At 33.7% G+C, this 12,522-nt stretch overlaps 3 protein-coding genes and 1 pseudogene across 3 annotated transcripts in view; all 4 read right to left on the bottom strand.

Moving 5' to 3' along the window:
- The window catches only part of LOC111495566 (golgin candidate 2-like), a 6,821-nt gene extending 6,709 nt beyond the window's left edge, over window positions 1-112 (bottom strand). The window contains exon 1 of the mRNA XM_023145666.1: window positions 59-112. Within this exon, the coding sequence (XP_023001434.1) occupies window positions 59-112 (54 nt within the window). The remainder of the gene's footprint in view (window positions 1-58) is intronic.
- An 881-nt stretch (window positions 113-993) lies between these two features.
- The window catches only part of LOC111497252 (ras-related protein RABA6a-like), a 28,648-nt gene continuing 17,119 nt past the window's right edge, over window positions 994-12,522 (bottom strand). Inside the window, exons 3-4 of the mRNA XM_023148003.1 lie at window positions 2,296-2,567; window positions 994-1,471 (exon numbers count right to left, since the gene is read on the bottom strand). Of these exons, the coding sequence (XP_023003771.1) occupies window positions 1,033-1,471; window positions 2,296-2,513 (657 nt within the window). The 5' untranslated portion in view covers window positions 2,514-2,567 and the 3' untranslated portion in view covers window positions 994-1,032. The remainder of the gene's footprint in view (window positions 1,472-2,295; window positions 2,568-12,522) is intronic.
- The window catches only part of LOC111497259 (probable calcium-binding protein CML27), a 24,364-nt gene continuing 17,119 nt past the window's right edge, over window positions 5,278-12,522 (bottom strand). Inside the window, exon 3 of the mRNA XM_023148016.1 lies at window positions 5,278-6,103. Coding sequence (XP_023003784.1) covers window positions 5,487-6,047 — 561 coding nt within the window. The 5' untranslated portion in view covers window positions 6,048-6,103 and the 3' untranslated portion in view covers window positions 5,278-5,486. The remainder of the gene's footprint in view (window positions 6,104-12,522) is intronic.
- On the bottom strand, window positions 9,969-12,273 carry LOC111497347 (annotated as a pseudogene).

Below are 12,522 nucleotides of genomic sequence, written 5' to 3'. Positions count from 1 at the left end.
AAAAAAAAAAAAAAAAAAAAAAAAAAAAAAAAAGGAAAAACGGAAGGGGGGAACTCACCTGCTGGAGAATGCTCTCGGCCGCTTTGAGCTTGGAGGAGATCCAATTAGCCATGATCCAAATCGACGATTCAGCTTCCTCGGTGAGGGATTGAAATCAGAGGAAAAACCAAGTCAACTATGATTGACATTCATACAATTATTTCCTTCAAAGGAACTTCGTTGTGAATTTCGATTGAGAGGTCACACTTGCAGAGAATTGGAGGGAGATGGACGATTGAGGAAGAGAAGGGGGAGGCCGAGAGGGTTACAGTCACAGGTCGGTTACGTGGACGGTAACACGTGGACTGTTGTTGAAGTTCACGCGCGGGTCCCAGCTTTTAAGTCGCAAAATTTGGAGCACCATCAGTGGTCTGTCACGGAAGTAAACCAACGCACCTCGTGAATTTGCCCGAAAATTCTAAATCTTTTAGGACTGTTTGGTTACTCTGTTATTCTTATTCGTATGCTGGCGAGGGATAGTTTAATTAGTTAAAAGTAAAGCTACAATATAAAAAAAAATTAAAATTATAAGTTTAATCCTCAAATTTCTTATTCATAAATTAAAAATATATATTCAGTAAATTTTTAATTTGGTATCGAATAAAATAATCATGGACTGTATACTCATTTAATAATTATTAGATTTATTTTTATTTATTTTCTCCTAATTTTTTACGTAATTTATTTCCCCTTCTTAAGGTAACATTTTTTTTTTTTTTTGTGATAATTCAAAAACAAAACACAATTTTTTGTATATATATAGTTTTTAATTTTTAGGTTTCAATTTTGAAATCGTTCCAGACATAAATTAATTAAAATCAACGAACCTATGAATCAAATTATGATTTGTCTTTATTTCAATATTCACACGGGTAAATTGATTTGAAAAAACGTGTAGATTAACTATATTTAATGACTATAAATAATATATATATATATATATATATAAAAATAAAAATAAAACTTCAAAACTAGCTATTTAAAATTAAAATTTCATAAAGAACAACAATATGAATTGGGTTTGGTAGGAGTAACTTCATGAATACTAACGATCTCGTTTCCATTTGGAAAAGCAACAAATTTTTCAATTCGTTTCGGTAAATTTAAGCTTTTTTGGGAAGCAATCGCATGGATCCTACGAACCATTTCAAGAAATGCTTCTTCCACGTTCACATTATCCATGGCAGAAGTTTCCATGAAAAATAAGTCTTCAGACTCTGCCAAACGTCGTCCTTCTTCCTCCTCAACTTCTCGAGAATGGTTCAAATCACTTTTGTTTCCAACTAGAACGATGACCATGTCTGAATTCCCAAAATCTCTTAGCTCTCGTAGCCACTTCTTCACATTCTCAAATGTGGCAGCTCGAGTTATGTCATATACTAGTAATGCTCCCAATGCTCCTCGATAATAGGAGCTTGTAATGGCCCTAAATCTACACATGTCTTAATCAAATTTAGATTAAAACTTAGTAGAACATACAATAACACTAAGGTATTAAAACTATATATTAACATAAAATTAAATTCGTAGATTTGAATGAAACAAATAAAACAATAAATTAATAAAAATGACATCATTAACAAATTTGGTATTAAAATATTAAGAGAATAGATAATAACTTTCTCTGACCTCTTTAGAAACTTGTAGCCTTTCCGAACAAACCGCCTTGGTCGCGGATAATAATAATTTAATTATTTTCCTTTACCGTCTTTTTACGGAACACCTTTTTACTTCTGGTTTTTACGTGTCAAATTCTTATTGGACAATAAAATAAACCTAAAAAATAGGCTTAAATTTATGGGGAAAAAAAAAAAGAATATTAGTAATGGTAGCCTTTTTTATTTAATGCTGAAAATCGGCTCATAACTGGAGGGAATAAAATTTGGTAGCAAAAGATGGATTAGTGAATAACTTAGATTAAGGTTGTAATTAATCATGATTAGGACATTTAAATTCATGAACCCTACGTTTGGAATGTCTTGTTTTATTTGGAGACATATTAGCCTTTCATCAATCGCTAAACGACAGGTTTCATTTCTCTTTTAGGTTTATGGGTCCCACCAAAAGGACCAATTTTTTCTCTTCTTTTAATTCGACCTAATATGTTTTTAAATAATAATAATAAAACAAAATAAATTAAGAAGATGGGTCCAATCGAGTTTTTTTTTTTTTTTTTTTTTTTTTTTTTTTGTACAGGGTGATCGGGAAAAACGCCATCGAAGGAAAAGCTTAAAAGAGAGGAAGAAGAAGAGTGACCTTTCTTGGCCGGCGGTGTCCCAGATTTGGGTTTTGATGAGCTTATCGGCGACCTTGATATTCCGGTAAGCGAATTCGACGCCGATGGTCGGTTTGGAATCCAATCGGAACTCGGCTCTGGCGAAACGGGAGAGGAGATTGGATTTTCCGACGCCGGAATCGCCCGTCAGAACCGCCTTGAACAGATAATCGCACTCTTCGTCGAATGAATCCGCCATTTCTCTCTCTGCACAAACAGAGAGGAAAGTGTTCTTTTAAAGCTCCACCGATGTGTTTGGACTCCAAAATATTGTTTCCATTTATTCCATACAATTTTTATTTCTTTTTTTAATTTAGATTAATTTTTATTAAAAAAAGTACCAAATATATTTTTGATGATTAATATAAAATAAAAATAAATTTAGGGTTGTTTCCATTGAGTATAGTCTCATGTGAACAAACATTGATGATGAAACAACATAATGGATATGCATGATTTTTATTTATTTATTTATTTATTTATTTATTTATTATATATGTTAGGTGTCATTAACAAGGAAAGTGACCCATACCATCCTCTCTCTCTCTAAAAATCATCTCTTTGCTTTCATGCAAATCCAAATTTCCTCACCGTCATCTTCAAACTTTATTTTTTTTCCAATCTAAATTATCAAAACTTTAAATCGTGGATATTTTTTATTGGGGGTTGCTCTGTGGATCGTGACTGGCAGGTGAGATTAACAAAATGATTAACCTAATGTGGCTGATGATGACTAATCTAATCACTTTTCTAATTAATTCCCTCAGTTTAGGAAGTGATTATAGCTTAGCGTTGGATTCCCTTGCCTATTAATCATATCCCTTTAATTAAATTAGGGTAATTTTTATTTAAAATGAATTACAATAAAATGTAATTTAATATTTTTAATTCCACGAACATGGTTATAATAATTATAACTGTTCAAGGGAGAATTAATAATTATAAATGTTTTTAAAAATAGATAATAAAGAAATAAATCTAGATGGGCCTCAACCATTTAGAAGCCCACCATATTAGGCCCATTTAAGGATGCCACATTTAATAGAAAATATTTAGTTAAATATTAATAGGCCAATTATTAAAATAAGTTTGTATAAATATCTAAATTTATGCGATTATTATCGCGCTCTTACAGCAACATGACTGTAAAAATTAGTTTTAACCAGTGAATAAATCGGTCGTGTGAATGTCAAATTTTACGGACAGTTTTGGCGTGTTATCAAGCCTCAAATCACGTTGGTGATAAATGTTTTAGAAAACGTGAGTGAGAAAATACGTTGAAAATCATTTGTAACAATCACAACTTTGATATCGTAACTTGGGTTGAAATAATTGACATGATTTTGACGAACGATCCAATATAAAAGCAAGTAAAAAGGGGTTTGGAACGGACATGATTTTGACCGTGACAATAAGCATAGTGATGAAAAGGATGAATAGTATAAGCAGAGTACGAGTTCGTTTCATTACCCTTCAACCTCTCGGGCTTTAAGTCCCCCGACGATATAAACAAGTAGAGTACGAGTCATCGACTAATCACATATATTTATCGATTCATAAAAAGTGAAGAAAGGCATAATAATTTAAGCATACGAGGAACATATGATAATGAATAGGGTGATAGGATAAGACCATTTTGCCATGCTTGTTGGTGGCATTATGTAAATACCATTTTTCATGATTTTGACAATTCTTTCTCTATTTTTTATTTTTTTATTTTTGGTCAATAAACTCATTTTATTCATTGCACAACCCAATAATTGAAAATAATTTTGTTTCTATTTCAAAATTATTATGTCGTGGTTGGATTATGATCACGATGTGGACTAAACAGTCCCGCACATATGTATTAAAGTGTTCGATAAGTTTAGACAACTCAACTCATAATGAAATTAAATTTGATTATTAATTTGATCTCGTATTTATTTTAAGATTGCACTTTATAATATTAAAAACATATATATATTAGAAGTGGATTAAAGGAGAATCGAGAAGAAATGTAGCCGGAATTTGTAGTTTTCTAAATGGGATGGGAACGGAGAATCGAGTAGGAGATGGGAACAAAGACACGTTCCCACTCCCTTGGACCAGCTAATTAATATGACGTGTTCAAGTGAGGTCTATTCAACTATTTAGGTAGAGGGATACATGAAAGAAGATACGGTCGGAATAAGAGGAAATCATTAAATCATTAATTTATAATTTAAAATCACTTCTATTTAATTTATAACGATTTAGTAAGGAAAGTTAAAGTTTGAAAGTGATTTTATTTAGGGATAAATTATATTATAAGATAATGTATGGTCTTTTTCAGTTCCATATTCTGGTTAGCCCCTTATACAAGGGAGAATTTCCTCATCAAAATACCCCATTGAGAATAAATTTTGGGGCTTCTATAAAAAAGAGATAAACAAAAATAAAATTTCCACGAAAAATTTTCATAGGCCTACATCTTACTTTGACATTTTCATCCATCTCTTCGGCTTCACCATTTTCCTGCATTCCTTGCGATATGGTTCATGTTACCAACTCTCTGTTTTTAAAAGTGAAGACCAACCGTTTCAGTATAGCATACTTTATCATCACTCACAAATAAAGTAAGTTTGACTATAAAATGAACCAAAAAAAATATAAATTTCTAGATTATATTCTCTATTTATTCATCATCTACCTTTTATTTTATTTGAGTTATGGTGTTAAAAGTTTATCTCCCAACTAATTTCCTGAGACCACTATGAATGCGATTAAAAGTGTTTGTCTCAAAAGAAAATCAACCATTGAGGATTAAAATGCAACTTAAAAGCTCAAAGTTGAAAATAAAATTTTAAAAAGAAAAAATCATATGCATAAACTTTAGAATTTGCAAAGAAAAACAGAGGCCGAGGCTTACTTCCTTCGGTCGGAAGCTGAGGAGAAAGAGGAGAAAGAGGAGTTGAAATTAAAGAAAAGCATTAATGGTGGGAGAACAGAACCAGATCCGGAATTTCATGTTATATTTTGGAAAATAAAAAAACACTAGGATACATGAATACATCGATTCAGATTAAGGAGAAACAGAGAAGCGAAACGAAAAATTAAAAGAGTGAAAAGGAACGAACGATGTAAATCGACTTCGTTGCCTCTCACGCGGTTAATTGTATGAACTGAAGAAAACCTAGGGCTAGGACTAGGGCTAAGGCGCCGTGGCGGCAGTTCCATTCTGATTCGGCACCTCGGAGTTGGAATTATTGGACATCATCTTCCTAAACTCCTCGAAATTAACATTTCCATCGCCATCGGAATCGACGGAGTGGATCATCCGCTGACAGTCCTCCTTGGAGCATGTGATTCCGAGGCGATTGAGGACGAGGTGGAGCTCAGATTGCGAGATCAGGCCGTTGTGGTCCTGATCGTAGAGGTCGAAGGCGTCACGAAGCTCCGACGCTCCGGCTTCATTAGAGGCTATCGGCTCCTTACAGAAGACGGCAAACTCGTCGATATTGATGAAACCGTCCTTATCGGTGTCGAGATCCTCCATGACGGCGCGGAGCTCGTCGTAGGGAACGGATGAGCCTGAGGACTTGAGGACGGAATCAAGCTCGGATAAGGAGATCTTACCGTCGCCATTGGCATCGAAGCGGTCGAAAACCTTACGGAGTTCAGCGTTATCCTGGAGAAGGAAGGAGGGCTTGGACTTCAAGACCTGCTCGGTATCGGAGTTTGATGCCGCAATCTGGTTCAAGTCAGTAGCCATTTTGGTAGGTCAAATATCAATCTGAAAGAGAGAGAGAGAGTATTGTACTTCTGCTTGAAGAAATGATAGGGCGAATGGGTATTTATAATGAGAAAAGATTGAAGAAGAAGAAGAGCGATGTGGGAACTCAAATCCGACGGCCGACTCTCTCCTAATTTTCCTCTTTATCCATCAAATAATACGGTCAAGGAAAATCGGACTTTTCAAATATCATTTATATAATAATATTCTGTAAATATATATATATATATATATTCCATCTTATATTTTATATATAATTCTTTTAATTAATCTATAAAACTTTTGTAGTCTACCTTAATCCAAACAATGTTGTTAAAAATGTCTTCCAATGATGCAACCATCATAGAACACTTGTTCAAACCCCACCTCGAAGCACGTTAGTCAACTTTGACCAAATACGAGCCCGACGAGGTGGTCTACTTCAAGGGTGGGACAACATAGATGATGAATCAGCTACTCGACCAATATAACAATCATGCATGGTAAACAATACTCGTTCACAAACGTATATAATCTAACCTTAGTTCACCTTAACACCACCTTAGACTTAGACTTTGAAGCTACAGAGCTAAATAGTTCATGGATGTCAAGATTCTATTTGCAAATTGACACGTTTCTTGATTGGAACTCACTTTGGACAAACACGAACAACCTAAATATTATTATAGTAATCGTCAAATAGGTCAAGTATCCGGGGCTTCACCTGTGGTCTTCTCGTTTTCAAATTTTACAAGCGGTTGAGTCTAAGTACAAATAGTTTACCCTATTAAATGGATGAAAGAAACAGTTAGCTTTTAAATATTAGGTAAGTGGTCATAATGATTTGGGCATATTTTCTAGAGCTATTTAATATTTTCATTGTCCTCGATGACCACTAGTCCAAAAATTTGATATCGATATGAAAAAATATCTACATTTCAATTATATCACACAAAAATTGATAAAAAAATAAAAATATCACTTATATGGATAAATTTCAACTTATTACAAAAATAAATAAATAAAATATTGTATTTATTGATTTAATTACTCTAACGAATATTTCATATTTTAAATTAAAATAAACATTTTATTAATATTTTCATCAATATTTGATAAAATTAAGGTCTTCCACATTGATAATTCATTTACATTTTTTAATTTTTTATATGTAAAAATGTCGTATAAAAATATGACCCGACATAACATTTTAGCGATAGAAATGGGAAATGTTAGACTATAAGTACTAATGGTTGAGAAAAATATAATTACAAAAAGACAATTATATATATATATATATATATTTTTTGATAGGAAAATAATAACAATAAATGAGTGTAAGATTAGGAAATAAAAACTTTACGGAGAGGAAGGTCTAAGGCAACAACATTTTAAAAAGTTTATTCAAATAAATAGAAAATATTAAATTCAAGTATTCTAAATAATGAATTAAATATAATAATAATAATAATAATAATATTAATTCTAGACGCGTGGGGATGAGACGCGCCTTTGAAAGACGCGCTTTTAAAGTTGAATAGTGAACACAACATAACCACGCAATCCCTTCCTTGGATGCCTCCACACCTTTACTCGCGTCATTTTCACTCTCACACTTGTCCTTCAACTTTTCCTCTTTACATTTAAAAAAACCTCCAACTTGGAATTTACTTCAAAATATATATATATATATTTTTCAACGCGTAAATATTTTAAAATATATTTTAAATTAAAATTTATTAGAATATTAGATGAAAAATCGATATGAATGACTTAAACGGAAGTAATAGATACATGAATGAATGAATGAATTAAATCAAGTTTTCTGAGAATTGTTAGAAAGATTTGGTTTATGAATACTTTTGATACCTTCTCGCTCCCATTAATATATTTATCCAATCTGTTTTTGTTTCCTTAATATTTTAATTCGTTCCATAAAAGTTATTTAATGATTTATTTGTATATTAAAAGATATTTTTGCCAGATATTTATAATTTTATTGAATACAGAAAAGGACATTTTACTAAAGAAATAAATGGCTTTAAATTATTATTTTTCCTTCTACAAAGGGCAAAGCGTGTCCTATTCGCATCTAAAACATGTTTCTTTATGAATCTTCACACTTTTCATTCTGGTCTATAGAATTTTCTTTGCTTTGCATATATATATATATATATATAGTATATTTTAACTTATTTAACTATTTAAAAATAGGCACAAAATTGATTTATTATGATCTTATTCATTCTTGTCTATAGAATGTTCTTTGCATATATATATATATATTTAGTATATTTTAACTTATTTAACCATTTAATAATCGGCACAAAATTGATTTACTAGGATCTTATTTGACAAACACTAAATTAATCTTACAACTTTTAGAAACAAAATTAAAAAATTGGAAGACATTATTAAAATTTAGAAACCTAAAAAGTTTGTGAACCAAATACAATATTAAAGTTCAATTTATAAAATGCAAGGCAAAGTTATCAAAATTATGCATAAAATGCAGTCCACAAAACAAAAAGGCTGATGAACTGATGAAAATTAATCAGTGCCTCGTGATATAATGTGAAAAGAGGTCGATATGATTGTGATTGCATCTTTTTTAACCTTTTTTCCTTTTTGCAAGAACTTTTGGGGTATATGTGATTAGATCATTAGTGTGCAAATGATAAAACAAAGTAATAGAAAGCTTTACCTGATCACTTGGTAACCACTCGACCAAAGTAAGCTGTCTTCCAACTTGCATTGCGTTTCATCGCCTTTAGAACAGATGGTTACCTGCGAATCAGAAAAGCAAAATGAATTAATGTTCAAATGTCCTGAACTTGATGGTTAGCGTTTTCGATTCGACAGATATTCAACATAGACTAGCATATATACCAGATCCTGTGTCCATTCTTTCTCTTAAAACGACAGTGAACGTTAACGTTAGTAATATAATCATGAATGTGAAAGTTAGAACAGTGAACAATGTTCCTCAGAATTGTTTCAGGTTTTTTTTCTCCAAGTCCACACTGGCAATTAATTGAGGGTTGTGACAGGGAGCAGATAAGTCTATGAGGAATGCAACAAGCCTCTACAGAGGAGCTGCAAAGGATTCAGCAATGTTTTGGAAGGTCTGTTCCTGTCAGCTTTCATGGTTTTGAAACCACGTATTGAACGCATGATCCTTTTACTAAGCGGAAAAGAATGATGGCTCTAGAATAGAATCACAGGATTGGATGTTTTGGACGTTTGATCTCTGTGCAGAAAGACCAAGGTCTTACATCTGTCTAAACATCAATTTCATTTACACTTACAAGTCTTTCCAAGTCTGTCTGTTCCAAGCCAACCCTATGTTAATTAAAATCACTGGGACAAGTTGGTTCGGTTGAGAATTGTTGGAAGAAGAGTCCTACATTGGCTAATTAAAGGTTAATCATACTTTTATAAGGAAAGAATACATCTCTACTGCTATGAAGTCTTTTGAAAAAACCAAAAGTAAACCACGAGGGCTCATGTTCAAAGTAAACAATATCATGTCATTATGGAAGTACGTAATTCTTAACATGGTATTAGAGTCATTATCTTTAATTTAGTCATGTCAATAGAATTCTCAAATGTCGAACAAAAAAGTTGTGAGCCTCGAAAGCATAGTCAAAAGTGTCTCAAATGTCGAACAAATTGTGTACTTTGTTCGAGGGCTCCATAGAAGGGAGGCTCTATGATGTAATTTGTTCAGTTCAAGGGAAGGATTGTTGGAAGATGAGTCTCACATCGACTAAGGGATTGATTATAGGTTTATAAGTAAGGAATATATCGGGACTTTTTAGGAAAATCAAAAGTAAATCCACGAGAATTTATGTCCAAATTAGACTATATGAGAGTTTATATTCAAAGTGGACAATATCATGGAATTCCAAACCATGTCATCTCACTTTGATGTAATTTGCGAGGAATCCTTCAGGTTAGAATCAGCGGCTAACCCATTCTTTTTCATCTCTGTGACAGTCGATATGCTTCTCCTCTTAGTCCCAACTTACATCCAGTATTGAACACGATATCCTAGCAGAAGATATTTGGAGAAACCCCAGCCTCTGCTAGTACATATGGAAATGGAAAGCTTCATTATATTTGCCAGTGTGGCAAAGCCTTTTAAGAATAGAAAATTAAACAAAACTATCATTAATCTTTGAGGGCCAGACCGTATCTTTCCAGAATCTCTTAGCTTCTTCAATTTTATTGGAATCACATAACCCATCAATGATCACAGCATAACTAGTACTGTCAGCTAGGATGCCAACGCTAATCATTCAGTAAAAGGTATCCATTGCTTGGTTTGCTTGTTGAAGCTTAAACAAACCTCGAATACTGGCATTATACATAACAACACCCGGGCATAATGCCTTTTTCTGGCATTACCTTATATAATATTAAATCAAGAGATTCCTGGATCTTCCAAACATTCAGTAAGCCACATATAATTGAAGGTTACTTCATCAGGAACAAAAAATTTACCGATTATCAGATCATTTAATACCTTTAGAGCTTCTCCAATGGTTTCAACCTTGCAAATTCCTTTCATGACTGTATGGAGGGTAATAACATCAGGTTGACAGTTGCTTTGAAGCACTGGAACAAGTGTATTTAAAAGCTCAGTTGAGTAGATTGTAAGGCAGACAGCTCTCAAGTATATGTTGTAAGTTCTAGTTCTGTCAACACCATTCTTGTCTAACATTATTTGAAGAAATTCCTTAGCCTTTTGGATGTCTAGCTCTTGGCAAAGACCTTCTCAAAGAACCTTATACGTATGTTCAGATGGTGAGTACCCAAATTCCATTCCTTCCAAGAACAACTGATACGCCCGCATACAACTTCCCTCCGTGCTAAGCCCAGGGATAATAAAATTATATGATAGTAAAACCAGGAATAAGTCCTCTGTTAGTCATTATATATACAACTCTCGGGGGCCTATGACGTTTTTTAGCTTTGCTTTGGGGAATCTCACGACGTTATGTCCACTTTGATCATAATCTCTCGTTGTTTTGCTCTGGGCTTCCCCAAAAGCCTCATCCCAAGGGAGATAGTATTCCCCGGTTATAAACTCATGATTATTCTCTAAATTAGCCTGATGTGGGACTTTCATCCTCCAACACATCCCCTCGAAAAAAATACGCCTCTCCTTAAAATTGAGGCTCGACTCTTTTTCTTTTGGAGTCCTTTGTCCGACATTTGAGGATTTACCAATCTATTGGCACGACTAAGATTATAGCATGACTCTGATATCAAATTAGAAGAACACGACAATCCACAATAGTATGATATTGTCCACTTTGAGTATAAACTCTCATAGTTTTGCTTTGGACTTCTCCAAAATGCCTGATCCTAATAGAGATAGTATTCCTAGATTATAAATTCATAATCCGTGCGAAAACTGCACTGTTCACAGAGGAATCCTTCTCTCCCTTCATCTTCTCCCGAAGCTTTCACATCAACGCCTTCCCTGTTCCAAAATCCCGCTCGTAAGGAAACCTATGAATTAGAACCCTGTATGCAAGTGAATTAGACTCCACATCGTTCGACGGCATTTCATCAAACAGTTACTCGGCAGCAGATACGTTACGAACACAGCAGTATCCATCGATCAAGGTTGAACAGGTAACAACATTTGGACACTGTCTTTCACTCTTCATATCAAATAAAACCCTATGAGCTACATTCGGTAGTGAAAACGAACAAAAACTGATCGATCAAGCGATTATAATACACTACAGAATGAACAAACTCCGGCAAAGCATCAAACAAAACAAACAAACAGACAAACGCAAAGCACAATACGGCGATCGATAATCAAGCAAACAAGCAAGAAGAACATTACACATCTGTTCATCCAATACACACCGGGAAGCAAAGGAGAGCATAAATCGGGGGGAATGACAGAGGCCATGGATTACATTACCGAGATTAAGAGAATGCAATTGATTTCCATGGAGGCGGAGGGCGTCGAGAAACCGGAACATTTCATCGACATTTCGCTACTTGGTACAGCGTCCATGAATCTTCTTCGTCTAGCAAGGGCCGTCGGCGAAGCTCTCTTCCAGTACCAATTTTCGGCCGTCCGATCCATTTTTCGATGGGTGCCGGTGGAAATTGGCGATTCTAGTGAAGAGAAACGAGAGCTGAGGCTTAATGGAAAGGATTTTGGGGAAAATTATGATCGATGGGCCGCGGGAAACATTGCAGCCACATTCTTGTGTGGGTTGAAGATTTAAAATTCCCGCCAAATTTAATTTATTTGATATTATTAAAGGATAGATAATCATAATATAATATTAAAAAAAATTGTTAGAAAAGAAAATAAAGGTAATTTTATGAGGAAAAAAAAAGGAAAATAGGGTTAGAGGATTGAAATTTGAAAGGGTAGAATAGGCATTAGGCTCTCTAACCAAAAAAAAAAAAAAAAAAAAAAAAAAAAAAAAAAAAAAAA

Source organism: Cucurbita maxima, unplaced genomic scaffold (genome assembly GCF_002738345.1).
Source record: "Cucurbita maxima cultivar Rimu unplaced genomic scaffold, Cmax_1.0 Cma_Scf00002, whole genome shotgun sequence".
Taxonomy (NCBI): Eukaryota; Viridiplantae; Streptophyta; class Magnoliopsida; order Cucurbitales; family Cucurbitaceae; genus Cucurbita; species Cucurbita maxima.
Note: the sequence above shows the minus strand (reverse complement) of the source record. Positions and strands in the feature narration are given on the sequence as shown.